At 44.7% G+C, this 27,473-nt stretch overlaps 4 protein-coding genes across 10 annotated transcripts; 2 read left to right on the forward strand and 2 right to left on the reverse strand.

The window, feature by feature from the left end:
• Positions 1–1,143: 1,143 nt before the first annotated feature.
• On the reverse strand, positions 1,144–9,747 carry SDHD (succinate dehydrogenase complex subunit D). Its single transcript, XM_017667541.3, has 4 exons — positions 9,609–9,747; positions 7,638–7,754; positions 6,109–6,253; positions 1,144–2,078 (listed from the first exon to the last, which is right to left on the reverse strand). Exons 1-4 carry the CDS (start codon positions 9,658–9,660, stop codon positions 1,913–1,915), a joined length of 480 nt encoding a protein of 159 aa, XP_017523030.1. The 5' UTR covers positions 9,661–9,747; the 3' UTR covers positions 1,144–1,912.
• On the forward strand, positions 9,745–11,674 carry TIMM8B (translocase of inner mitochondrial membrane 8 homolog B). Its single transcript, XM_017667542.2, has 2 exons — positions 9,745–9,912; positions 11,282–11,674. The coding sequence occupies exons 1-2, from the start codon at positions 9,829–9,831 to the stop codon at positions 11,447–11,449; spliced, it is 252 nt and encodes an 83-aa protein (XP_017523031.1). The 5' UTR covers positions 9,745–9,828; the 3' UTR covers positions 11,450–11,674.
• NKAPD1 (NKAP domain containing 1) lies at positions 11,295–20,710 on the reverse strand. 6 transcript variants are annotated; one of them, XR_001854206.3, is made up of 8 exons: positions 20,052–20,556; positions 19,358–19,434; positions 17,518–17,618; positions 15,917–16,066; positions 14,605–14,658; positions 13,588–14,146; positions 12,475–12,649; positions 11,295–11,567 (listed from the first exon to the last, which is right to left on the reverse strand). XR_001854206.3 is itself a non-coding variant. In XM_073239817.1 (7 exons), the coding sequence occupies exons 3-7, from the start codon at positions 19,424–19,426 to the stop codon at positions 13,642–13,644; spliced, it is 879 nt and encodes a 292-aa protein (XP_073095918.1). In that variant the 5' UTR covers positions 19,427–19,434; positions 20,052–20,180; positions 20,571–20,710; the 3' UTR covers positions 12,971–13,641. The 6 variants fall into 6 exon arrangements, 5 of the variants coding, with proteins under 5 accessions (XP_073095918.1, XP_073095919.1, XP_017523028.1 ...); XM_073239817.1 differs by lacking the exons at positions 11,295–11,567; positions 12,475–12,649 and adding an exon at positions 20,571–20,710 and having other exon boundaries at positions 12,971–14,146; positions 20,052–20,180; XM_073239818.1 differs by lacking the exons at positions 11,295–11,567; positions 12,475–12,649 and adding an exon at positions 20,571–20,676 and having other exon boundaries at positions 12,971–14,146; positions 20,052–20,167.
• PIH1D2 (PIH1 domain containing 2) lies at positions 20,577–26,089 on the forward strand. 2 transcript variants are annotated; one of them, XM_017667548.3, is made up of 6 exons: positions 20,577–20,847; positions 21,526–21,728; positions 22,299–22,422; positions 22,945–23,190; positions 23,491–23,756; positions 25,537–26,089. In XM_017667548.3, exons 2-6 carry the CDS (start codon positions 21,552–21,554, stop codon positions 25,669–25,671), a joined length of 948 nt encoding a protein of 315 aa, XP_017523037.3. In that variant the 5' UTR covers positions 20,577–20,847; positions 21,526–21,551; the 3' UTR covers positions 25,672–26,089. The 2 variants fall into 2 exon arrangements, with proteins under 2 accessions (XP_017523037.3, XP_017523039.3); XM_017667550.3 differs by lacking the exon at positions 20,577–20,847 and adding an exon at positions 20,854–21,317.
• Positions 26,090–27,473: the final 1,384 nt, after the last annotated feature.

Genomic DNA, 27,473 nt, shown 5'->3' on the forward strand with positions numbered 1-27,473 from the left:
AATTCATTCCGAAGGACAATTCTGGTCCTTTCCCGCTAATTCTCAGAAACCTCCTATTGCTGTTGGCTCCTGCCTCATTTTCTCTGCTGCCCCAACAGCTCACAGTGACCCACTGATTTTCCACTGGGACCTCTTGGCTCCATCCTCATTACAAACCTACCTGGGCAGGCAGCACCCAGCCAGTCTCCACTCTGACTTCTCAGTCACGACCTAACAAAGCTTATTAGCTCTAGACAGCCTCCCAGATCCAAAGCAGGACCTGACAGCACCGGTGAGTACAGGATTCTCCTATCACCCAGGTACTGCCCTCCCCATTTCCACAGGGAAAAGCCTGTTTCAATCGCTCCATTTTACAGCAGTGATGTGCTACGGGCCAGGCAAGGCAGGGAGAAGTGACACTAAGTGGGGTGGGGGGGAGAGAAGAGGGACCACTGTCAATGGAGAATTCTAAAACAATACTAAAATTGACTAAAGGTCAGTCTGCGTTCTGTCACCAAGAACCAGCAAGTCTTAACAATGTAATAAAATATCCCTCCCTGAGACGGCAAACTGGACCGTCACCACCACTGCTCGGCAGCCAACAGCAATTCAGGCATCTCTCCCTTCTGAAACCTTTAACCCACCCAAAACAGAACTAATTCTTCCATCAATTCTCTTCCTAAACCCTAATATACATCTGAATCTCCTACAAGGCCATAAGCACATTAAGAGGAGTTTCTCTTTAACCCTCATCCAAACCTTCACGAACACATACACTCACCCTTCTGGCCAGCTCCCCTTCCGCAGCGTGCCTCAGCTGCCCCGTAGTCCTCCATGAGTACACGCGCCAAGTCCCGGTTGCTCTCAGTTGCTAGGAGAAAGAAATGGCGCACCTTACTCACCCCTTGGACCAGGCTAACCGCACAAAGAACATACTTTGATTTCCAACAGCAGGCATTGACGGAGCATTATGACCTGTGCACTCTCCTTGCTAAATACTCCTCTGCCCAGGGTAGTTCTTTCTTCCACGTGTCATTCTTCTTTGTATTAGTCCTGTGCGTCCAACTCGCCTCACTGCTAAGCCCCAGAGGAAATTTAAACACTCAGCCCTGTTTTTGAGCTGTAGACACAACACTCAGTTCTACTGAATAAAACTAGGGACAGTTTATGTAAAAGAATAGAATGCATTTTTATTATACAGCATTTTATTTTTTTAAAAACTTTATTTTCATGGAATACAATTTCACATTAGATTCCCACAGTGGGAAAAAACAATTACTTACAGTTTGGACAAGTAAAATAAACACATTTGAAGATTAAGTCTCAGTTTGGAATCTGGAGTATTTTGATGCTTCTGTAGGGGACCTATTCCCCACATGGCACTTCCCTACGTTCAGAAGCTCTCCAGACTCTTCCTCCAAGGATTTAGAAATCGGTAGTGTGAAGTATCAGCATTTCCTAATCTTAAAGTCTAGGGCATGGACCACCAGTAACTGAGCAGAGGGGGGCATTCCCAAAGATTAAACACTGCCTGATTTCCTACAAAGTCCTTACTTATGAATCAACAGTCTTTCCCTTTCTCCATCACGCCAAGGACGGATACAGAAGCTTAATCAGGTACTGATAGTAGTAAAGCTGAATTCCCTTTAAGAGTTTGGTAAGTTCAAAAGCAAAAGCTCGAATACAATGCTTAGTTACACTGTGAGAAGCCAGGAGACAATGCCGTTAGCTCAGAATACAGAACTCAGTCTCTTGATTTCCTGGACACAATCACTCTTCAAACTTTTCCTCAAAGATTAAATTCTAAAAATAACCAGGTGATTAGACTCGTCTCACCAACGCACTCATCATCTGTTATTTCCTCCTTGCTGTGAGCTGAATGGCATGGCAGCAAAGAGGTGTGCAACCGATTCTCAAAGCACTAAGTCAAAGGTCAGAGCTTCCACAGCAGGGCCACAGCCCTGCAGATGCCCACGTCGTGGTAGTTGAAGTAGCAGAGCCCAGCGAAGGTCAAAGCTGAGAGCGCCAGAATGCCTGCCTTGGCAGCCTTCTGCGCTGTGGCCCCTGGAACGTAGTCAGTGACAACCTGGCCAAGGCCCCTGAGGAAACAAAGCCATAGTATGAACAAAAAATCACAAGTGACCTAGGAGGCTATCCAGGTCTGCAAAACAATAATCAGGTTCAAAAGGCAGCTCACAGGAATAACAATCATAAACCAAAATGAAGGAATCAAGAGTTCCTAAGAATATAATATAGACACCTTCCTATTCTTCAGATTTAACATCCCTGAGTCATTTCTATCAGAGACAGTAATTGCTACTCTGTTCATACTGGAGTTTTTTTAACCTAAAACAAATGCTCTAGTTTTTCATTAATTCAAAAATAATTAATTAAGCAGTTAATATGTGCCAGAACCTGTTAAGATGTTGGGAGAATCTCAAGAGAAAACATCCACACCCTTACAGGACATCTATCCCAGCAGATAAGGAAGAAAAGTAGTGTGCTTTCCAGAAAGGACACCCTGAATGAGCACCGCGTTCCAAAACAAGTGACAATGACCTTAGTGTCCTTGAGGAACAAAGAATAGTGTGGCTGGAGAACACGAGGTCAGAAGGCAGGGGCAAATCACGCAAGGCCCTGAAGGCCCTGAAGGTCGTGGTAAGGAGTTTGAAGCTTATTTGAAATATGATGGAAACCATAGATGTGCTGTAAGTAAGGAGTGACCTAACTTTACTTTCAACAAGTTTTATTTAGATATAATTCACATGCCATAAAATTAACCTTTTTAAAGTATAAAATTCAGTAGCTTTTAGTATATTCAGAGTTGTGAGACTACATCACTATTTAATTCCAGAATATTTCCAGTACTCCCAAAAGAAATCCTGTCCCTGTCAGTCCATTACCCAACCACTGATTCATTTTCTGTCTCAAACATTAATTTGTCTATTCTTGACATTTATATAAATGAATCACACAATGTGGTCTTTGTTGTCAAGTTTCTTTCACTCAGCATAATGTTTTCAAGATTCCTCCTGTTGTAGCATGTATGGTTCTTCAATTCTTGGACAAGGGATATTCCTTTGTAAGAATGTATCACGTTTTACTTAGCTCTTCAGCAGCTGACAGACATCTGGACTGTCTGCATCTTTTGGCCATTCTAAAGAACACTGCTATGAGCAGTCTAAGATTTTGTGTAGGGATGTTTTCAATTCTGGGGGGTAGGCAGCTCAAAGTGGAATCACTGACTGGTATGGTAACTCTTTATGGTGTACTTGCCAAAACTGTTTTCTAAAGTGGCTGCAACATTTCTTTTGAGAGTGCTGAAAATATTCTGGAATTAGATACAAGGGCTCCAACTTCCTGACATCCTTGAAACACTAGTTAATGTCCAATATGACAGCCACCCTAGCAGTGTGAAGGGGTGTCTTGCGGTTGTGACTGGCATTTCTGTAATGCCAAATGTGCTGAGCATCCTTGCATGTTCTATTGGCCCATTTGTTTATCCTCTTTGGAGAAATGTAGTTTTATTTTTTAAAAAGATGTCTCTGGCTACAGTGTGGCGAATGGACAGTGCTGGCAGGAACAGAAAAAGAAAACTAGTTAGGAGGCAACTGAAGAGACCTAGACAAGTCTATCAGCTGAACCCAGGCTGACAGGGAGACGGCGGAAAGTGACAATTCAGGCTATGTTTTAGGAGAGAATTAACAGAAAGAGCTGATGGACTAGATGTGGGGTAAGACAAAAAGAAATATCTAGAATGACTCCCAGGATTTTTGGCTTGAGATACTAGACTTAACTGAGTTAGGGAAGAACAGGAGAGGAGGAGGTTTTAACGGGAAATTAAGAGACACTGGGGGCGGGGGAGTGATATGGGCAACGTTAAACTTAAGATTGCTATCAGACAGCCAGGTGGTTATGCTGGTTAGACAAATGGAAATGTAAGTCTGTGGGTCAGGAAAAGAGGTCAAATCTGAGCTCACCTTGGGAAAGTGTGTAGAGAACTTAAGAAAGGCAAGACCGAGTCAGAGGTCAGAGGAGAAGGAGCTAGCGGGGCAGACTGGTGGAGCTGCTGAGGAGGAAGAGAACAAGGTGAGTGTGGCACCTGGGAAGCCAAAGAGAAATCATCTAGAGAGGGAATGGTCAACCAGTGTGAATGCCCCAGAGAATTCAAGCAAGAGAGAGAGACAGAGACAGATGACTGGGTTTGGAAGAACGAAGGTCCTAGGTGACTCTGGTAAGAATGACTTCATTAAATAGCTGGGATAAAAGTCCAATGAATGTGGGTTAAAAAGAGACTGGATGCTAAAAAAGGAGAGAGTGGATGCTGAGGACTAGCGCACAATTAGACAACTCTTCCAAGTCACTGCGTGTGTGTGAAAAGTTAGAATCAGTGAAGTAGCTAGAGTGTCAACTGTAATAAATACATGTCACTTTAGAATGATCTCTTCTTCTGGCTTTTCATGGATTCAGATGGCTCTCCTTCAGGAAACACGTACTAGAGAAACACTAGCGTGCTGCGATCTCACACGCATCTGGAACCCTTCATTTCAGAAGGTCTATCTGTGTGAAGAGTAGTTCTCCTAACAACCCTAGAAACCAGGTAAGCAAAATCCCCTTTAACACCAGCTAGAAAAGTACTCTCACAAATCACTTAACCTCCCCAGGGCTTAGTTCCCACACCTGTAGGGCAACAGTGTTGGTTAAGGTACTCCCTTCAGTTCTAACATTCAAAATGACCACCCATTCAAAATGATGTCAAAGTGAAGACATCAAGTATCATATTGTCCTTGAAAAACAACATGAAATGAACAACTCAAGGACTGTCATTTACAAACTTTCTAGAAGGTTCATTAACTTAGAAAGTCTAACAAACTATACTGGATAAAATAAGTAGAAATTGGAAATTCATTCAACAAATACTTAGTGTCATGTGTCAGGTTCTATTCTAGGCACTGAAGGCACAACATTCAACAAAAAGTCAAAAACTCATGTCACATTTCTTCTTTTTAAAGGGGCAAGACTGAACTTATCGTGTTTAGTAACACATATTTAAGAATACAAATTAAGAAACTATGATGAACTGTAAGGAAGTGATTACTCTAAAAATCAGGATAACAGTTTCTGGCAGGGAAGGCTGAAGAGTTCTGACTAAGATAGAACACAAGAACTTTCTGGAGTAGGTGGCAAAGTTCTATTTTTGACCTGGGTGGTGTGACCCTTGCAATAATTCATTAATTCACAGGGTTGATTCTTGTGATTTTCTGTATTTGTGCTTTCATTCTAGTGAGGAGAGACAAGAAATATACTATATATAGATGATATAGTATTATTACAAGGTAATAAGAGCTACTGAGAAAAATAAAATAGGTGAGAGGGAGAAGAAATGCTGGGAAACATACTGCAATTGTGCAAAAGTGGTTAGAGAAGGCTTCATTTAGAAGGTGACATTTAAGATGTGCATAAAATGAGGGAACAAGCCAGGTATACAACTAGAAAGGACAGTTACAGGCAGAAGGGACAGACAGAATAAACCCTGAGGCTGGGAGTATCCCTGACATGTTTGAGAATTATCAAGGAGACAGGAATGAGAGCAGCTGGACATGAGGGAAGAAACAGAGCCAGATCACAGGAAGTCTGCAGACCACGCTAAGAATGACAACTTGTAGTTTCAGTAAGATTAGGTGACAATGAAAGTTTGAGAAGACAAATGTGTTGACCCACATGACTTAATATTTTAACAGGATCACTGGGGCTACTGTGTTAGGAACAGACAGAAGGGGGACTGCTTAGGAGACGACTACGGGTATCAAGATGACGGCTGAGTTTGGGGCCTGAACAAACAGAAGAATGAAAATGCCATTAATTCAGATGGGCAAGAGTATTGGAGGAAGAGAGCTGGGCAAGGTCAGAACTGTCCTGTAACATGCTATATTCAAAATGCCTATTAGATATGAAAGTGAAGACATCAAGTAAGCAAGGGATACATAAATCTGGGCATATATATGTTTCAAAGGTTTCTATAGGTTTTGGGTATCTCAGTCAACTTCTCCCTCTCGCACTACAATGAGACCAGTTCCCGACAAACAACATGAGCTGATAACACAATACTGAGGGGGCTGCTGTACTTGCCAGTGGCTATGGAGAGTGAGGGCTGCGGCCAGGGAGTAGTCCATCGCAGAGCAAGGGCTCAGATAAGCAGCTGGAAGGAGGCCCAGGAGCAGGGCACTAGCGACCCTCTCGGCAGTCCAGTGGACAGATGCAGCCCTGGAGCCGGCTATGGAAGAACGGCCAGATTCGTGAGAACTGAAGGGGAAAACACGCATCTTTCCCAGTCAACATTTGCCACAAAATAACCCAGACTGACAGAAGAGCAAACACTATGCATCTAACACAACACTGAACATAAACTGGGGAAGATAAAATAGGTAGTTGAAAGAAATGCTATCTCCTTTTTTCGAAGTCTTTCAGCACAGAAGTCTCAACACCTACATATACTGATTAGAAGACAGATCTACACTGCTTACAGGCAAGATGGTGGACAGAAGCTCTTTGCAGAATCACCAATCTTGAACTTTTGAGCATAAATTACTGACACCTGAAGAATTCCTTTAAAATATTACTCTTTTAGTTACACTATCTAATCTTTGGAAGTAAGGTAATACTAAAAATTCTCCCAAAACAAAATTAAACCAGCCAACTCAGAGCAGAGTTCTGATTTCAGCTTTTAGGAGCATGGTCTCCTTCTGTCCCACTACTTATAAACAGTCCAAAACAGATACGAAATATAAAATATCTTAAGGAAGTGAAAAACAAACTGGGCTTTAAACACGTCCTTGAGTGCCCCTGTTTTTGGTAACCTCCACTCCCCCTGGGACTCTGTAACAGGACGGGGCAGGGACACATACATTAAAAACTATGTAGATGGCTTTAGGGGCTTTGCTTCAGCCCCAACCCTCCACCCCCACCCCGTGAAAACCATTCTACTACATCTGCCTGAACTAAACCAAGGAATGCAGAAACAAAAATGTCGAGGAAAAAATGATTCTAAAACACAGAAAAACGATCCTTGCCTAATTTCTCCTAACCCAGATGCAGCTACATCTAAGTGGTTGACTTAAGAATCAAGAGAAGTCTTTATCTCTGTAAAATATTGCTTTTTCCAGACATAAAAATAAAAATACAGTTAACTCATTCACCAACAGACTTTCTAAGACTAATGTTAATAATACCTGAACAGTATTCATCTCAGAAATACCATAAGACTTTATTATCAATCTATATAAAAATAGGCAAGTCAATGGCAGCTAAGAATACACATGGCTCTCTAATTGTCTACCATTCCAAACCCCTTGTAGCTGGCTCCTCTCCATCAGCTAAACAAATAAGAATGACAAAACTATATTGAACAAACTCTTCCTAGAGCTATTTTCTTTTAAAAAAAATCAGAAATTTTAAAGAAAGACTTAGACCAGAAGGTACTCTGTGAGTGTAAACAGCATTATTCAACTGTGCTGGTACTGTCTGCCAAGAGGTAGGCTAGGCCTTCATCTGACAGCACTGGATGCAACCTGCCCCCACAGACCAAGTCCTGCCACCAGCAGTCGGCCCAGATGAGGGCGGCCAGAGCCCAGAAGGCAGCAGCTACAGAGGAAACATACAGTGGCAGCCGCGAGACAGGTGGACGTGCTGCGCTCCACAGCATCCGGGGGCACTGGGGTCCTGAAGAAATGCTGAGACATGAGCAGGTCTGATCACTGGGCTTCGGAGGGAAAGAGCTGAGGAAACAGACATCGGGAGATTATTAGCACCTTTCCTCCAGCAGGACTGACAGACTTCCTAAATGACTACAGGCAAGTTACTTAACCCCAAGCAGAAGATAACATCTCATCTACACAATGAGGAAGCATCTATGGCACTGAGTTGCTGGAAGGTCAGACTAAGTAGCTACAGGAAGACTGAAAAGTAACCAACCATGTAAGTAAAAGAGCTTCACTCTCACTGATTTTAAAAAGTAAATTATAACTCCTTTTGCCTTCCATTTATTCATCTATTCATCCAACAAACATTAGTACATACAAGACTATATACTCTGCACTGGAGCATGAGAGATAAAAGACCTAATATTCATCCCCAAGAAATTCAGAATAGTTTGGGAATAAGACTTTCTATCATAGTCATCCTTTTCAAGATCAATTTCTCCACCTGCATTCTTGAACATATCCCTTTCTGTCCCCTTTTGGATCCTGTCTCTTCATTAAAAAATACACCTAAGTTCTGCCAGCTCCACCACTTACTAGCTGTGAGATAATGAGCAATTAAGTTAAGTAGGCTCTTTATACCTCAATGTCATCATTTGTAAAATGAAAGTAACAACACTAACACTCTGCTGAAAATCAATGTATGTAAGGTGCTCAGCATAATTCCCAGAAGCCGCAGCACTTAAAAAGGTCATTCCTCTCCTGTATCTTTAACTGCTCCTTCCTACCGGCCATTTCTCCTCACCGACGTGACATATTTAGCCCTAGGTCCTCTGTCCCCTAACTAGTGCCCTGGCACTCTTCCCCTGCATTTCTTCTCTTTCCAGCTATGCTTCTTTAAAGTGCTGTCCAAAGCACCTTGACGTCCTCACTTCGCCTCACTCTTCAAGTCAAGCCTGTTCTATCCCCACCAGAGCTGCTCTGCTAGGTCGCACCGGAGTCCGCGTGACCACATCCTGCAGGTCCGTACCGTTCGGCCTCCAAGTCATGGGCCTTCCCGCACCACCGGGCACTGGCGGCTTTTCCGCCCTCTGCCAACGGAACTCTCTTCTGGTCCTCCCGGTCTCCTGCACTCACGCCCCAGGATGCCATCATCTGCCCTGCGCTCTCCTCCCTTCCTGTGCCCGCTCGGCGCCTACTGTCGACGGCTTGGGACACCCGGTTCTCTATCTACGGTCCTCATCTTTCTCCAGGGCCCGCTGGGCTCCCCCCCGACCCCACAGTCTTCAGATTCGCCAAGCCAGGAACTACAGCCGCCCTTCCGCTCACTTCCGGTCACCTTGAGCTCCACACTCCAGTAAGCCCCGGCGCGTTCCGTTCTCTCACCCCAAGCAGTCCCTACACTGCTTCGCCGCTTTTGCTCACCCCGCAGCTCGAACCCTTAAAAGGCACCGCAGGCGCACCTGCTTCGGACACCCAGACGGGGCAGTCCTTCCAAAACACCGTTCCTGGGGGCCGGCTTAGCAATGTGTGGACGGCACAGCACTTTCTGCTTTATGGTCAAGCCTGCTTATATGTGTTTTCCCTGTAAAAGTCAAAACTCTGAGGGCAGAACTGTTTCACTCACGTCTGAACTTCCGCTTGCGCGTGGAACCACACAAACGCCCGGGGAAAGGCCTACCGAGCTGGCGCCCGCCCCTACACCGAGTCCGGGAAACGGGCAAGCCGGGCCCCGGGCCTCGGGTCCCGCCGCCTCCCGCCGCAGGGTGAGCACGCGCGGACGGCAGCGGGCCGCGGCCTCCGAGCTCCCACCTCACTCGGCCCGGCCCCGGCGCTCACTGCGGCTCTCGGCAGGGGCCACGGCGGCCGAGGAGGGGCCACGCCCGGGCCAGTCCTCCCCGCGCGCCCTGCCGCGCTGCCGGGAGCCCTCACCTTGGCCGCCTCGGACAGCGCCCAGGACGCTCAGCCTCCAGAGAAGCGCCATGTCGCTCCCGAAGGCTCAAGGTCACCCAGCGACCCGGAAGCAGTCACGCCTCCAAGCCGCGCCGCGGGGGAGGGAACGCGGAAACGGAACCCGCGACGCGCCCCGGAAGGCGGGTCGGCGTGCGCATGCGCCCGCTCGCCCGTCGGGGTCACGGGGCCAGCGGGCGCGATGGCGGAGCTGCCTGAGGCCGAGGAAGCGGAGTTGCAGCGCCTGGTGGCCGCCGAGCAGCAGAAAGCGCAGCTCACCGCGCAGGTGCGGGGGAGCCGCGGGGCGGCGAGAGGAGGGGAGGTACAGGCCTGGTCGTCAGGCTTTTTGCTCGGCCGGTGCAGTGAGGACAGGAAGAGCTAGCGGAGCTCCGCACGTGGGCGGCGCGGCGGGTTCCCCTGGCGAGAGCAGAGTCGTGGCGCGCCTGCCGCGGGCGACCGGTCGTGCTCAGGCGCCCGGCAGCCCAGCCAGCGCGGGGAAAAGAAGTTGGAAGGCAGAGGGGAAGGTGAGGCGACGCGAGGCCCCGGCGGCCGTTGGGCCGCAGACTCCGGGCCTACTGCCTCTCTGCCCGCCCCGGCCGCGGGCGCCTGGGCGGGGCGGCCTCGCCGTCGCTCGCAGGCTCCCTGGAGTGTGAGGATCCCGTGCGATGGTGTTTGAAGACGAGCGCGTCCCTGGAGGCTGGGCGCGGAGCAGGCGGGCTGCCCCAGCTGAGCTGGCTTCTGGAGCCCTTTAGGCGCGCTGCCCCCTCCGGCGTGTCCCTGGGCTGCACGACCTTGGGCGCGCCCCGCAAACGGAGGTGACGTCTTTTGGGGACCGCAGGAAGGAAAGACTGCTTAGTACCCAGCCTCCCAAATAGTAAGCCCTCGGTAAATGGTTGTTTTTTCCCGTTTTGGGAGGGAAAGGATTCGCTGCTAGGTAGCAAGAACCTGCTTAGAAAACTTGGGGTCCCGAACGTTATGAAAGTGCACACCTTTTCTGTGCCTGTATATGCACTTTTTGTGGAGCGTGGATGCATAATATTCACTGGATTCTCAAATGTGCCCATGATCCCCAAAAGGCTGAGAACTACGTCTTTAGGATCAGGCTGGGAATGCCGTGTTTGGGGGGCGGTTGATTGGCGGCTTACCCTAGTGCTCATGTGGGAATACGAAAGAAGGTACTGACCCTGTTTGAAAATGTACGATCTAATTAAGGACTGGACACTATTAGGAAATAATAGTGGCCGTCAAGGAGGTAAGAATTTGAACTGTTTTGAAGAATGGGAAAAACCTTTACAGCAGGCATTCCCTGAGTATTGGGCCGAGTCGGTGTGCGGTGTGGACTTCACGCAACAGCACGGGCAGTGGTTCAGTAAGAGTGAACCCAGAGCGGCTCACAGAGAAACTAAGCAAACGGGTGACTTGAGGGGAGTATTTCTTAATTAGTAAAGAGAACAAAAGTAGAGGAGGAGGGCATAAAAGGACTGCTGCAAAGTGTACGGGTGAGGGCCTGGGCTGTATTGGTGACAAATTATCAAGTGAGGGAAGCCCGTGACCTGTTGATTGAAAGGTGACAAAAATGAAAATGGGATGGAAATAAAATTGGCAGTTGGGCCTGTGTGCAGACCCAAATTGTTACCGACTTTCTTTCCTCTTAGGTGCATCACTTCATGGAGCTGTGCTGGGATAAGTGTGTGGAGAAGCCAGGCACTCGCCTAGACCCTCGCACTGAAAGCTGCCTCTCCAGTTGTGTGGACCGCTTCATTGACACTACTCTTGCCATCACCAGTCGGTTTGCCCAGATTGTACAGAAAGGGGGGCAGTAGTTCGCCCTCTGGGAGAAGACAGCAGCCAAGAACTTGTTATTAAGCAGATTGAAGAGCCAGTGGGGTAAGGTTGACTCACTGTCAGGTCAACTTCAGGCTACTGCCATCCCTTTTGGTGCTAAAAAGAAACAGATCAGATGTTCAAAAAATGAGTTATTTATTTGGAATTCAAAAATTCTTTGTTGTATCACAACAGTTATTCAATAAATGTGAAGTCCAACTTTTTTTTTTTACTACCATTTTAGGATTTAATATAGAGGTCTCTAGTTGGCAGGAACACTAGAAATAGGTTGTTCAAGGCCAGTAGTGCACATGGGAGATCTTAACGTTTTGAAGAGACCTTAAGTCAATTTAAGGGGTCTGGAAGAACGATCAAAAGCCTTAGCCTAAGGCATAAAAGAGAATTTGGGGTTGAAAAGGTAAACAGAAAACAGCTTTATTGCTAATAACATGACCAAGAAAAGGTAAACACGGCAAAGAACAAAACAGGCAAGTGTGTATTCACTGGGAAAGAGGCCTGCCAGTAGCGAAGAAACTTTCTGGAGATGCCTTGTTCCATTGGCCCATCTTCCCGAGTCTGTGCTTTTAGAGCCCAGAAACAGTGCTCAAGAAGTATGTGCTGAAAACTTAAGGTTTCACTTGCTCCCAGAACAAAATTGCTTTAGGTTAAGAGGTAGTAATTATTGACTGTTCTTCCACCCTTGGGCCCCTACCAATCCCAAAGATAAAAATATACACCATGGAACACTGACAATTGAGTACCAAAGTCTTAGTATTTCAAATAAATATCCCAAAGGCAGCACCTGCTTACAATCAACGATAGGGAACCTCTGGCCAAGCACTTATGACCAAGCATTTTACTAGAATTCTGTTCTGTAAAGAGGACAGATTCAGTACAACTAGAGAGTATTACCACCGCGTGGTGTTGTCACAGTTGTATTCTGCTGGTGTCTTACACTGTCGTGCCACCATGAAGTGTGTCTGTGTTACCCTTGAGGAAAGTAAGGCCAAGGAGGGTGACTCACCTGCTCCGGACCTCATGACCAGTCGGTGGTAGAACCGAGCCCAAGAGTCTTGAGTTGCCAAGCTTTGGCCCACAAAGTGACAGCAGAAAAGAATGATACGTCACTTGATACTCTTGCCATAATGAGAATATCCACTTGTATTCTACCAGCCTTCTTTTAGTGATACTTTGTTTTCCTAAGAATGAACACAGTAGGGATCACAAGTGTAAAGCAAAGGGAAGCGATGGGGTCTCTGGTGCTTAAAGGGCAAATGGGGAAGAGGTGGCTGTGTCCCTGAGAAGCTTGTTTCGTTTTGGAGTTGATTCGACCTAGTTTTCAGGGAGAATCATGAATGCCTGAACAGATTCAGAAATGAACAAGGAGGATGACATTAAATGGCAGTTGCTGTCATGAGTCCTGCTCGGAGCACCGTCAGACAGCGGGCCTCACTGCTGATTCTTCCCCATTTGAGGCCTTAACTAAGACAACTGAAGAAATAATTTTACACACAAGTCCATTTAGGAAATACATAGTAATGGAACTGAAAAACTTTACTAATTACCACGTTCAGGGATATACTGAGTGTAGACACAGACCCTGTCCAGCAGAGAAATTTGACAGAAAAACCTTGTGTCTTCTAGTAACAGCTGTCTGGATGTTAACATGAAAGAAAAAAGGTTTGTTCTTAACGCTCATTTCCACATCAGGTAAACTGAACCACACTGTGGGGCCAAAACACAGCAAGACAAAAGCACCAAGGCCAAAGGGAAGCCGAGTCATGGCTGCTACATAAACGGATGAGACACAATGTCCCACACCATTCCACACAGCACCGGCTCCAGTCCACTTCGATGCCAGCCCTTTCCCCAAATTTAGCATTCCAACTAGTGTACCCAGGCCATTACTGGATTCAGCTTTCTGGGTCCTTTAATTGGCTATATGCGCTCTATGCTAAATGTTATTAATTGCAAAAAATAATCTCTCCAAGAAACCTTCATAACAAAAATACCAGATTCCCCATTAACAAGAAGAGGATCAAGTTTAACAGGCCACAACAGGATACAAGAAGTCTGTCAGAATGTGCACAGATGGCGGGGGATAGCTCTGACCTCAGACGTGTGCCGAGCAAGTCACCTGAGGTGAGAGCTGCAAATACCAGAGTCGGCTGGGAGACAAGAATGTTCTTGTCTAGTCGTCGTCTGAACTCTCGGCAGACCTCTCATCCGTAGCCACCTTCCAGTCCGTGCGTCTGCTGGTCCTCCCCGGGGCTTCGCTGTTCACTGCGGGAACGCGGACTTCTTTCCCTTTTTTTTGCCTTTCAGATTTCTGAGTGTCTCTGTCCTCGCTGTCCTCAGAACTGCTGGATGCAGAGTCATCTGACTGGGGAGTGTCACTTTCTGCCTCTACAAGTAAAGCAGATTTTTTGAGAGACTTTTTCCTGGATTTTTTCTTGCGTTTAGGTGGTTTCCTTTTTTTGGCACTAGAAGCCCCAGTTTCTTCTGAGAACTCACTTGAGGAATCTGCTGTTACATCTGTAGCTTCCTTTTTGCTTTTTTTCTGTTTTTTGCGTGACTTTTTTTTCTGCTTTTTTTTGTGTGATTTCTTTGACTTCTTGTGTTTGTGAGATTCATGGGAAGATGGTTTTATCTGGGGAGATTTTTTTTTTCCATTGGTAATATCTTGCTGATCACTACTAATAAAAAAGAGAGGGTGCTTTACTATAGAAAATGAAAAATGTGCATTTTAATATACTGTATTGTAGACAGGAAGTTGGAATTAACATTTCAGATGTAAAACTTTAAATTAGACCTTTGACAAAGGGTTGCTCTTAAGACTTTATCACTCGAGTTTTTGTTTCCTCTTTAAAATGAAGATAAAAATTCTAATCTACCATACTGAGTGACTGGACAGAACACTATACATGAAACCGAAGTGCTGTAACTGCTGAACACCACCAGGGAGAGGCCGAACACCAGTCATCTGCCAACTAACTCAACTACTAATTCTAGTATTTCCCAACTATTATTTCTCTAGTTACGTTTTTAATGACAAGTGTTACATCCTTTGTAAAAATTAGGAACTCAATTTATAGTCAGACTTTGTACTAATCTTAGTTTCTAATTATTTTTTCCGTAAGCCCATTTGCCTTACCTGTCTGTTTCAAATTCTTCAGGGTATAATTCCTTATAACCACTGTGGCCCCATCTGGAAGATGACATTTAATAACACATACTGTTAAAGAAGTGTGTACATTTGTGAAAATTGAACCAAATTAGGCAGGAATGCACACACAGAGAACAAAGAAAATACAGACATGGTAGAGCCCACCCCAGGGACTTCAGTAACTTAGCTACATTTTCTGTACTACTCATTACCATTTCAGACACAAAGGATTTCTTTGTCCATTTGTGAAAGAACTTGGTGTTCTCACTAAAGAACTCTTACACTCTGCTCTTTAGCAGAGTGAAGTACTTCAAAAACAATAACAATGCTGTCTACATTGGGATAATTTTTTTAACTAACTATTGAGATGTAATTGATACACCATAAAATTCACCCTTTTAAAGTGTACGACTTAGTGGCTTTTGATCTATCTATTAGGAGGTGTGCAATCACTACCATCCAATTCCAGAACACTTCCATCACCCCAAAAAGGAACTCTGCATTGGCATCTCTCTCCACTCCTCCCCCTCTTCCTCTGGCCCGTGGGAACTCCTGTGCTTTCTGTCTGCATTTGCCTGTTCTGGACCCACTAGACAGAATCACAGAGTAGCCTTGTGTGTCTGGCTTTTGTCACCTAGTATGGAGTTTCATCCATGTTGTAGCATGTATCAGCACTTCTATTCCTTTTTCTGCCAAATAACAGTCCACATAGGGTGATCCCCCCTTACCCAGTTTCGCTTTTGTAGTTTCAGTTGCCCACAGTCAACCAGTCTGGAAGCAGATGATCCTGCTCCTGACGTATCACAAGGTCAACTATAGTCTAAAGCTAAGTCACAGTGCTTACGTCATTCACTCTCTTCATCTCATTACATAGGCATTTTAAAAAACATCTCACATCGTAAGAAGGGTGAGTACCCTACAGTAAGATACTTTGAGAAAGCATAGTCATGTACATTTTATTACAGGATATTGTTATAATTGTTACTAATCTCTTACTGAGCCGAATTTATAAATTAAACATAGCTATGTATGTACAGTATACACAGGGTTCCATATACCCATAGTTTCAGGCATTTGCTGGGAGTCTTGGGAGGTTTCCCCCATGAATAAGGAGGGACTACTATACCACATTTTGGTTATCCTTTCTTCAGTTTATAAACAAAAGGGTTTCTACTTTTTGGCCATAATGAATAATTATGCTATGAATATTTATGTACAAGTTTTTGTGGGGATAATTTTTTTTTAAGTACACACTTTGAGACCAAATATTATTAATGGTCACAAGAATTTAGTCACAGACCTGTCTGGCATGTTAGCTTCATAATCATATAACTTCTTGTTCCAGGACTTAGCCTTAAGGAAATCATCTTCTAGTGCCCCAGAAATTTCATTCTTTGGCCTCCAATAGTCTCGTTGACTTTCTTCATCGAAACCATCACTTCGCATCCGGCTTTAAAAGAAAACAAGAACTTTCAGATTGAGACACAATCTGTGAGGTCACTTTGTGGAACATGCAAAAAGCTCACTGAACAATCTAAGGGGAGAATAAAATGACCTGATACTTAAGGTTTAAAAAAATCATGTAAAAAGATACATCTGTTCTTGTAGGTATGTACAGTAGTCCAATGAAAATCTGACCATTACTACCCAGAGTATCAACGAAATGATTCATGGCCTGCGGTGTGCTATAGCTCACTCACCGACTCTCAACCAGGAGGGCACGCAAAGAAGGAAGCAGAGCACAGTCACAGCTGGGGACATGTCAAACTGCCCTAGAGATTCTGATACACACTCCCCAAAAACCAACAACTCGCTGCAGTGAGATCACAGCGACTGGGAGCAAGGCCTGACCCATGAGTATGCCTGGCCAGAGAAACAGCTGAGAACCACTGATCCAGGCTGTGCTCACGATGTCCACTAACCAGTCACTAAGCCAGCAGATCAGTTAGCAGAAGTTTTTAAGGGCTTTTTTTGTGCCAGGTGCTGTTCCAGCTGCTGGGAATATAATAGTGAGATAGTCATAATCTCCTCCCCCCACTTAAAAATATTTATTCACTATGACAGGCTCTAACTGTCTCGTCTAAAAAAACACTTTTATTCCTGTAAATGTCACTGGGAAAACAAATCACCTGCAGTAACTGTACTTATAAATTCCCCAAGGACCATCTTCAGACAGAAAACAGACTGAAAAGACACTTCTTTTTCTGTTGAGACTCTGCTGCCTTTACTGCTGATACCCGAATGCTTTCTTGTCTGAAGCCAATTCCACAAACTCCTCAGGCACCCACCCACCACCACCAAAAATCTCACTATTTCCCCTGGGTAGCCTCCTTAGAAATCAGCATTATTAATTTATAGTCATTTTTCATACACACAGCTTTCCATTAACAGGCAGGTGAGGCCCAAGAGATGTTGCCAATACTCAGACATTGCTACATCTCCACAGGTAAGACACCACTGCCTGCCATAGTCCTTCAAACTTACACTCAAATTACTAAGAAGGTAATGTGAAAGGCTGTGTGACTCCGGGAAGACAGTGAGTAGAAAGGGTATCAAGAAGCCTGAGGGAGAATGAAAGACTAATGGGGGAAAGGAGTGAATGATCAGCTAAGTGACCACAGGTATGACACCAATAGAAAACCTTGTTAAAATCCACCAGGCAAGATCAGAATCCACAGAATCCTTAACCTTTACAGTTGTTCAAGGTAGAATTTTCCACTGCAAATAGGTCCAAAAAGTGGGGGCATCATAGTCACTACCTCTGTATTCAGGTGTAGGTTTCTAAAGAGGAAAGACTCACGGACTCATAGAACCAAACCCATCTACCTTTAGCACATGTTTTTAAACAAAGGTGATGATTCTGAATAAGGTAAGAATCTGTTCTCAGAGCTGCAACTTCACCTTGAGCTGCTGGGTGACATTTTCCTTTTGGTCCCCCGGTAAGCATCTTCCATCTGTCTCTCCAGCTCTCTTATTTTCCACATATCTGACTCCTCCTGAATCTAGATTTTTTTTTTTAGAGGAAATAAAAATAAGTTACTAAAAATAATACTTGACATCACAAAAAAGTAACTGAAAATGCAGTCTGCATTAATTACTGGATGACAGACTAGGTGATGATCAAGAACCTGGGAAATAAATTCTGGTTTCTCCAGCATGGTTGAGCAATCCAGCCCAGTAAGTCTCAAATATGTAGAATTCTGCAGCAAGAGGAGAACTTTTTAACCTGGAACAGACAGACTAATCGCCTCATCAATACTGCAAACACGCTGGAATTAGCGAATGACAGTCCTTTGTGTTTCTGCATTATTTTAATTGTGTCACCTTAATCTCATGAGGAAAGCAAAGATGCCATGACTACATTTTACTGGGAAGAAACAAAGGCTCAGCGATTTTTAACACAGACAAAAAGCTGTAAGAACAGGTCTTTAAACTTTCTAGGCTAAGTGTCTTCTCACATTACAATTTTTGTCAAAAACAAAGCAAAGCAAAATAAAACAAACAGTATGAGAATTGTTAGAATTTCCTGAAAAGCAGACCACAATTGCCCAGAGAACAAGAATACATTTTATTTCTAAGTACTCCTGTAATATTTTATTAAATCTGCACTAGATTTATCTTTTTTAGCTGCCACTTTCAATTCTAAGCTTGCCGTCCCACTGGAGGGGGGTTTGATGCACTTGCTGAGGCCACTTAGGTAAGAGTCAGACCCCAGCCCACAATCACACCAGGTGATATGACAGTAATAACGTTTATATCAAACTAGAAGTTGTACAGTTCACCAGAGAACACCAAACAAGGGCCCTTGGCCCTAGATGTGCTCTCCTAGATGGCCTCATCTACTCATGACCTATCATTTCCTATATATCAATAATCCCCAAACCTTTAAGTTCAGCCTCAATTACTCTCCTTTCCTCCAAGTCTGTGTCTCCAACTCAGCTCACCATCAATGTGTTCAAAACCACACTAATTAAGTTTCCCACCATACTGCGCCTTTTTTCTTCCATATCTCAATTAATGGTAGCATCATCAGTCACACAGGTGGTGATATTTGATTCATAATATCACTATCCTTCAATCAGTCACCAAGCTCTTTGGATTCCATCTTCGTCCTGTCACTGCTTTCAAACACCTCACTGTCTCTGTCCCAGAACACTGCAATCGCCTCCTAATTGGTCTCTACTGTAGTTTCACCCATCTGATCTGTCCCAAACCCAGCATCTTTCTGACTACAAACACAATCATGCCACACCCTGCTTTAAAATATTTGATGCTTTATTATCTAGAGGAAAGTCTAGTTCAAGCATCAGAATCCAACTCTAACTCACCTCATCTTCCTGTCACTACCCCCCACATTCCCTACTTTCTGGATGCACACACTTTCTGGTTCTGCCCCAAGGGCTTCATGCTCTTTCTGGTTGCCATTAGTTAGAGGGTGTTCTATGTGTCCAGAATGATCTTTCATATCTGGTAAACTTGAACCTTTTCAATAAGGACTAGTTTGAGCATCAGCAGCTCAAATACCACTCATTCCGTGAAGCCTTTCCTGATTCCCCTGGCAGATTTCATTACTCCTTCCTGCACTAAAGCACTTTTATACGTCTCTATAATAGAACTTATCAAACTGTATCCCAATTATCTATTTTATGCATCTTGGTATCTCCCAACTGTACCAAAATAATGCTGGGCACTCTGTATGCCTTCATGAGGTGCTGATGACAAACTAGGTTGTACCTCCCACCTTATTGTGAGCATCTGTGTGCCGGATGACATTCCTCAGGAGGACTTTCCCCAGTGGGACCCGGGACATTCTTCAATCTGAAATGAATCCATAACACTTAATAATAATTTCCTTTATTACTTTAGCTTTTATTACATTATCAAGGTAAAGAAAAGATCACTGAACTAGACGTCAGAGGTCCTGAGGAATAGTTTTCCTACCACTATTGAAAGGGGAAAATACCTACCACACTCATGTGAGGCTAAAAGGAGATAACGTACACTGGAGTTCTTTGAAACTGCACAAAATCACGTTCTTTCAAGAGTACCATTTTATTTAATCCTCAAAGTAACTGTGTTTCATAGGAGGCAGGTATCTGCATTCCTTATTTTGTAGATTCAAGTCCTTTATAAAGCTACAAGCTGCCCCAGGCCACACAGTCTAAGGCAAACTAGGTCCAGATTGGAAATCAACTCTTAATCCCCAAATTCATTTCTGATGAAGCAAATATCTAAGTTTGAGAGTCAGGGACCACAAATGTCAACAGTAACAAAAACTGAGACCTAGAAACACCAAATGCAGAGATGCTCTAAATTTCTCCATTCGGGGGAATTTTGTTTTCTATTTTGTATAAAGCCTCCCAAAAACGGATGTCAGGGATATTCACGTGTGTAGCCAGCAGAGGCTTTGTGCACCGACCCCTCCGCTCACTCACCCCTCGATCCTGGGGAAATCGGGCATCTTGTTAGTGTGAGACGAAGAACCACTCCATTACAAGGTCTCCTCCGACCCGGGAAGCCAAGGGGTCAAGGCTCAAAGGCAGCTCTGCAGCTTCACCCGAGTCCTTCGTGAAAACGCAGCCTTCCCGCCGGTTATTCCGCCCTCCCCGCGCCCAGGCCGCGCCGTCTCTCCCCGGCCAGCCCGGCGGGCGGCTCTGGCGGCGTGAGGCCGGCGGCGCCGGCGCGGAGCTCGGACTGCCGGCCGGGCGCGGGCAGCCGCGCGCACGCCCCTCTGGGACGGCCCGGCGCTCGGCTCCGCTCCCCAGGCAGGACGGGGCGCTTCGGGCGGGCGCGGCCCTCCACCGGGCCCCACGGAGTCGCTGGAGAGCCCGGGGGCGGGGTGGGGCTCCCCGGGGAAGGCGGCGCGGACACCCCCTCCCGTTCCCGGGATCCCGGCCCGCCCGGCGCGCGCGCGCCACACACACACTCACACACACAGACACACACCCGCGTACCGTGCGCCGCGGCCTCGCCGGCGGGACAGGAAACGGCTTTCCTCCCAGGCCGGAAGTGATGCTCCCAAGAGAGTCCTCCCGCGGACGCGGCACGCGGGGAGTCCGGCAGGAAGGGCGGGCAGGCCACTCCGGAGGTCGCCAGGCGCCGGAAGGGGCAGAGTCCGGAACTGGATGTGAAGAGGTCTTTCGGCCTGGAGCTTTCCGGACCCAGTTAGAGGCTGTACCGGCCCGGTTACCCTGGTAACAGGCGTCGCCGTGTGTCTGGGAACCTCCAGAGGTGGGTGCGCGGACCTCCGGGGGGACTGTGAGTCTAGGTACCCGTTTGGCCTACGCCTGACGTGGTATCCGAGGAGCCCAAGCCTCCGCTTTGCCCGCCGTGCGAGGGGCGGGCGCCTCTCCCGGCAGCGGCCCCCGAGCGCTGCCGCCTCTGCCCGAGTTTGCCGGTCCTCACAGGGACCCTTGAGGTCGGGACTGTCGCCCTCTCGAGAGGGTGGGCAGCGGCACGTACGTGCATTGGCTGCGCAGGGCCGCCCAGCCCGGGACAGAGCTGGGACCCGGTGCGGGCGCTCTGGCTCCGGGAGCCCCGCGTTCACTCCCAGGCCCCGCGCCGCGCGCGCCTCTGGCAATTTCGGGGCCCGACAGGCGCCGTCGGCCGCTACCCTGGAGTCGGAACGAGAAAATCACTAGGAGACCCGAAGTGAAAATGACCACCCTGCGCCCCCAGGGCTTGTGAGGGTCCAGGCAAAGGTGGGCCCTCGTTACCTGGGAGGACAGCTCGGGAATTTAGGAAGGGGCGTGGGTGGATGTGGGACACGGCCAAGTGGTGCTGGCCCAGCTCTGAATGGGCGGGACAGAGGCTCGCCTCGCCGCAGTTCCGGAGCTGTTCTCTGGGTCCAAAAGGAGAAACGAATCGTTAGTCTCAACCTTTCCTCCCTTTGACTCTGTTTTTCCACAGACTTAGGAGGCCTGCTCGCCTAGGCCATGCAGTCACCCCCAAAGGGTGTGCTCACCCAGGTCACTCAGCTCTGGAACCTGCTGGATGATCTGGCCGAAAGTAACCCCGAGAGCTATCGGAAGTTCATCGAGCAGCAGCTGGCCCAGGGCAGCCGGCTCCCGGCCGAGCCAGAACCGCAGCTCTGTCTACAAACCAGGATCCTGGTGTGCACACCCTGTGCCGGGCTGGGGCGGCCTGCGTGATGGTCCTGGGCCAAACGGAGTAACTTACCGTAGCTATTTTGACACAAGAAAGCTTGAGGGAAACTGCCACTCAATCTGGAAGATGAAACTGTGGAAGATCATGTTGAGGAGCAAGAATGGAAATTCATATTTGGCATATTTTAGAGACCAAAAAAGTAGTGAGCCATTTTTGCTGCTAGAATGAAAATAAAATGTAATGATTATATTGAGAATCATAGAGTTGGAGATTTTTTTCAAATAGAGAATTTATTTGGTTGGGGGGTAAGGAGTGGCGAAATAGGGTCAACCAAATCCACTTAGAGCAGCTGCTTAGATTAACCCCCCACCCCAGTTGCTCTGGGAGCAGCAACCAAAAGCCAGAAGCTTTGGGGAAATCAGGCAGCAGTATAATTTCTCAAACACAGTTTTTCTATGTGGAATGACTTACCTGGAGCCTAAAATTCTCACACTTCAAATTCTGTGATGAGTTGCCTTTAGAATTTTTTTTTTAAAGCTAGGTTTTAAGATAATGCAAAATTACTTGTTTTCTAGAAACCAAAAGAAAAAGTACTTTTTATCAATCTGTGTCAGTGGAAAAGGATCCCAGCTCCCCAGTCAACCAGTCATCCAGTACCTGTAAGTGTGGGGAGACCAGAAGATATATCTGAGGCACCAGGTACATGAAATTATGGGAAAGAAAGCACTTCCAAAAGTTGTATTGGGAGTAAGCATGGACCAGATTTTACTTTGTAAAAGGCATTACAAGTAAAATATTTTATTTGGTTATAATGTAGTTAATGACTGATAAGGGTTCCTTTATGCAAACTGAATACTATTTAGTTTTTCTAATAATAACCCATATAAAAATGTGAAGAAATTCTCTAGAGTTTTGTGTATATATATCTATATGTATATAGATATATGCATAATTTTACATTATAATTTTGTGTGTATGCACTATTAGGTTTGCCTCTTAAAAATACAGGAATAGATAAAATAACAAAGAATTTGAGTGAGCCAAAACATCTGTAATTTTTTGTGCATGCTATAATTATAATATTTCTGGGTGCCAAAAAAAATACAGGAATAGAATTTATACTTTTTATCTTTATCAGGATTATGACTTAATATATTACCTGATAAGATCATTAGTGAAACAAGTTGTCTTCATTTCACACCCTCTGAATTACACACACAGATGTTTATACAGTTATCGATGTTGCCTACAATCCTGGTGTTCTCCAGGCGGCAGGAAAGGACCAAGGGAAAAAGGATCAGTTAATACGAATGGCCATGCAATGCATTGAGGAACAACTCCAATATACTCTCTCATACTCTTACCATATTACCAAATCTAGAATAAAAGGAAGTATTCAAAGAATGAAACACAATCTGATGGGAATCCAAGCTGACGCCACAGATTTGAGAGGGAAAATGAGAAAGGGTAAGTTAAGTAAGGTTAGTTGACTTTTCTAATTAATAGAAAAATATTTAAAGATATATTAAACATAAATATTAAATATAGTATTAGAAATGCTAGCATGTCATTAAGGATTTGTAAATTCTGCAAGTTTTTAAACTAAATTCTTTCATTTAAGTTTCTTTTGATTTAAGATTCCCAAACTAATTTAGTTGCAGCTTTATCTGCCACCTCAGCTGACACTACCAGTGTGACAGCTCAGGGCCAGATAGTATTTACTGTTGACTGGTTTTGTGATTTCATCCCCTCCTTTTTTTCATGAAGAACTAACCCTTGAACAGATAAGAAGCAGTACTGTGAGCAATCCTCATCACTTCCCACAACTTTTACTACCAAAAGATCAAGTTTCAAGCAAAGCAGGGTGTCTGATAGAAGAGATCTCCAGCAAAGACATCCAGGCGGAGATGAAGAAACCAGCTCATGAATTAAAAATTGTGGTGGATCAGAATGAGAAGCCTCTGAAAATTGAATTAAAAGTTGAATTACCTGGTGTTAATTCAGTATCTCTCTGTGATCTTAGTGTTTCTGAGGTAAGTTGAATAGGTAGTACTATAAATTCGTATCACTCAGCAGTCATTGTATTATGTGGTAGTGACAAATGCCACAGTCCTAGTGGCTCAGAATAATTTGCCCAGGTCGCATGTCAACTAGGCCTGCTCTTTCCACTGGTATTGTACATTTCAAGGTACAGGTGAAGGAATAATTCCCATCCGAGATATGCCACTCCAATGGCAGAGGGAAAGTAGAGATGTTGGAAAGAACATGCACTGAATCCTAGCCTCCCTCTCAGACCTGGCCTGTGTCACTTACTCTGCTGGCCAACATAAGTCAAAAGGCCAAGCCTCTCAGTAGGGCTGGCAGGAATATTCTGCTCACAGGAGTTACATGGCAGGGATGTATGATCCTCTTACAGAAGATGAGCAAATAATTGGCAACAATCCATATTATACCATGGTCCAGCCCCGTGGTTACAAATATTTCTTTCCTCAAAGAATACACCTCCAATTCAGTATCAGACTCCAAAATGCAGGATTTTGCCATCACCTGCTTTCTGCTCTTGAACTCCAGACCTATGAAATGCAAAGACAAGTTCTCTACTCCCTTAACCCCTTGCACCATACAGTGTGGCAAGGGGAGAGGGTAATTGTAATTAAGCCTCAATTCAGAACTGGGGAAAACGGGAGGCACACAGCAGTTACACGGCACTGCGATTCCCGAAGCCTGTAGGCCAGGGCTGCGAGGGTGCCCTTTCTGGAGGTAGAGAATGTTCTTCCTTAGGTTCCAAGACAAGGTTCCCTGATTATCTAGCCCCTCGTTCCATTGTTTTCCATGACTTTCAGTTCCATTCTTTGGGTTTTTTTTTTTCTCACTGTCCATCTTGGATACACCTGGAAATAGCACTGGAGAATGTGGGTGCTGAGCACCTTACTCAGCTATTTTGTGCTCATGGTATGTTGGGGCCCAAGTTATTTTAAATTAGTTTTAATCCAGGGTGGTAGTATTTCCTTTCTTTGAACTCAGTCCATGCTACACTGGGGCGTCTTTTGACTTAATTGCTGTACTTTGTGCCGTGTGTAAGGATTTACTGAGAGCCACTTTCATCCATTTAGAGGTTAACAAAGGGTTTACAGACTGATTTAGTCTTTGCCTCTAGGCTGTCTTAATCTGCCTTTGTTGATAAAAAAAAAAAATACCTCAATGTTTATCCTTTACTGTTGAAAATAAAAATTTGTCCCATTTTTCAGTTCTTAGAATTTCTTAGCTCTGTATATTCCCTTTCGATTCTACTCACACTGGGAAATTTTTTTCTAAGCTCATCTCTTTGTTTTTTTTGTAGTACTTTGTTAACTGTAGCCAGTAGAATTAATACATGCTTATCAATGTGCTATTTTCCTGCATCTTACTTAAAGCCACAAAAAAATATAGGTACACTGTCTTCTAAGTTTTTGACAGTTTTACTAAGGGCTGTATCACTATAAAACGTGCAGCACCATCTTCCCAAGCTCCAGTAAGTCTCCTCGCTGTCTGCTGCTCAGCCTAAATCAAATGACACATCATTCAGGACAGCAACACCCATCTTCTGGTTCTGTATCAATTACCCTTCCTTATTTTGAGCAGCAATAAGCACCTTGGAATTGGAGGGATTTGCAAGAGCAACTTTATTGCCACTGCGAGTCACCTGGTGATGAGTAGGATCCTCTTATGGGAAAAGAGTAAATAACTGGGAGCAATGATCAAGTGATAACTTTTAATGAGGCAATATCCTTCTAACTTCATCTTTTAAAATCTCTCCTGATTCTTTATTCTTAGGATGATTTACTGATTGAGGTCTCTGAGAAGTACAGATTACATCTGAATCTTCCAGAATCTGTGGATACTGAAATGACGACAGCAAAATTTATCAAAGAGAAAGCTACATTAATTGTCACAATGCCATTGGCGTGAGTTAAGCACACCATGACTGGTTTTCAGTGCTGAAGTCGCATGAATTACAGGATCATCATTTTGGGTGAAGAAGTAGTGATTTATCTTTTAATACCAGATTCAGATTTTCTGAGATCCTTTTGATGTAATGAGATTTTCTCATCGCTGTTATATTTTTTTAAATCTCACTCGACATCAAGCAGAAACTACTAAAAACAATATTGCCATGACATATTTGAACATATTTGTAATAATCTTAAAAACTATTATTTGGCAAAATTCTGTTTGTTTCTAAGTAATGTGAGAATTCTCAGTTTACTGGTTGATAAAAATTTCTGTCTCTGGTAAACTGTTAATCAGGAATAAATCCCAGAGTGTGCAAGAGTTATTGCCAAGATTGGAAAGTTTCCTCCAGCAATAAAGATACAGGGCCAATGTATTAATATGCAAACCTGTACTTCTCTGAACCTCTACGGCGCCTCTACAGCAGCGGTGGCAGGAATCCAAGGCAGACCTTCTGTGTTGTATGGACTCACCAGTGGGCTGCATACAGGGATGCAGTTACAGGGATTAGGTCTTACTGCCATGATGCAGGATATATCCAAGTCTAAGAAAAAGGAGTTTACTTTGGGACAAGTGCCTTTTTAAGAGAATTTAAATATACAGACATGAGGTACTTTTCAACTCCCATTCATGTCAGATAGGTTGTTCAATAGAAAAGTAACAACTTTCCTTTATATCCCAAATAAGCAATGTTCACATCAAACCTTAAACATCCCTTGTCTTTTTCTACATACAAAACAGCTTCCTTGAAATTCTAGTTCAAGATCTTAAAGTCATTTAAAAATTTTAACTCTAGAAACTAACGTTATATGTGCAAGAGAAATAATTGATGTGTGACATTTAAAAACATGTACTTTTCTTAAAACTGGCCTGGACTTGAATTCTTCTAGCAATAGGATTTATCATCTGAAACTTTTGTGACCTAAAATTAACAAACTATCATATTCTCATCCTTCAAAACACTTGGAATGCTTTCACCTTCTTTTACAAAACCACTTTGAAAGCACACATCCTACACACTCCCGGCTGCACAGAACTGGCTAAATCACTGCTCTTGCTCTTAGCACTTTTGTGTTATCAGCAGCTGTGTGTGTAACTCATCACTAAAATGTTATCAGGGTTTAACATGCTTACTGTTAAAATGTTAAATTACATCCTAGTTATTTTCTAAAAATATCACTTATCTCAGTGGATTTTTTATTCATCAACACACATTCACCTCCTCCTCTCAAAAATCAAAACTTTGCCAAGGAAGAACATTATCAACTGTGTGATAGTTTAAATTTGGATCTTACCAAGATTTTTTTCCTTAAAACTGGAAATTGGGATGAGCATTATCCTAGCTTTAGAGACCAAATTTTTCTGCAAACTTGGTTTCAGAACGATGATCTGTAATGAAAAGTCCCCACGTGTCCCAGGGTTGCCCTCAGGAGGTGCTGAGTGTGCACTGTGACACACCTGTCGCCTCCCACGTGCGTTGCCTCTTGCAGACAGCACCTTGGGGTACCATGACTTGACTCAAGGCACAGGGTGGAAGGAAAACATCTAACAAAGCCAGGACACGCTTCCATCCTGCTGTTACCACACCCCAACACAAGGTGCTTCAGTAACTCCTTGAGCTTAGTGTCCTACTAAATGTCCTTATTTTACAAATTCTACAAACTCAAAACGTATGTGTTAAGGGCTAATGCACACATAGCTGTTCATAGTCTTAATCATTTAATATGAAAAATAATTACCAACAGATCAAAAATTAGACC

Source organism: Manis javanica, chromosome 6 (assembly GCF_040802235.1).
Source record: "Manis javanica isolate MJ-LG chromosome 6, MJ_LKY, whole genome shotgun sequence".
Classification (NCBI taxonomy): domain Eukaryota; kingdom Metazoa; phylum Chordata; class Mammalia; order Pholidota; family Manidae; genus Manis; species Manis javanica.

Excerpts from the sequence above, each read along its gene's own strand:
- NKAPD1 (XM_073239817.1), bottom strand. The coding sequence starts at position 19,426 with ATGTCCCGGGTCCCACTGGGGAAAGTCCTCCTGAGGAATGTCATCCGG. Across the intron at positions 14,659-15,916 it reads GAAGCTAACATGCCAGACAG|ATGGGGCCACAGTGGTTATA; the intron begins GTCTGTGACTAA and ends GTCATCTTCCAG. Across the intron at positions 14,147-14,604 it reads GAAGAATTTGAAACAGACAG|TAGTGATCAGCAAGATATTA; the intron begins GTAAGGCAAATG and ends CTTTTTTATTAG.
- TIMM8B (XM_017667542.2), top strand. The coding sequence starts at position 9,829 with ATGGCGGAGCTGCCTGAGGCCGAGGAAGCGGAGTTGCAGCGCCTGGTG. Across the intron at positions 9,913-11,281 it reads AAGCGCAGCTCACCGCGCAG|GTGCATCACTTCATGGAGCT; the intron begins GTGCGGGGGAGC and ends CTTTCCTCTTAG.
- SDHD (XM_017667541.3), bottom strand. The coding sequence starts at position 9,660 with ATGGCGCTTCTCTGGAGGCTGAGCGTCCTGGGCGCTGTCCGAGGCGGC. Across the intron at positions 7,755-9,608 it reads CGCTGTCCGAGGCGGCCAAG|CTCTTTCCCTCCGAAGCCCA; the intron begins GTGAGGGCTCCC and ends CTGTTTCCTCAG. Across the intron at positions 6,254-7,637 it reads CCTGTCTCGCGGCTGCCACT|CCGGCTCCAGGGCTGCATCT; the intron begins GTATGTTTCCTC and ends GTTCTTCCATAG.
- PIH1D2 (XM_017667548.3), top strand. The coding sequence starts at position 21,552 with ATGCAGTCACCCCCAAAGGGTGTGCTCACCCAGGTCACTCAGCTCTGG. Across the intron at positions 21,729-22,298 it reads GTCTACAAACCAGGATCCTG|AAACCAAAAGAAAAAGTACT; the intron begins GTGTGCACACCC and ends CTTGTTTTCTAG. Across the intron at positions 22,423-22,944 it reads AGATATATCTGAGGCACCAG|ATGTTTATACAGTTATCGAT; the intron begins GTACATGAAATT and ends TTACACACACAG.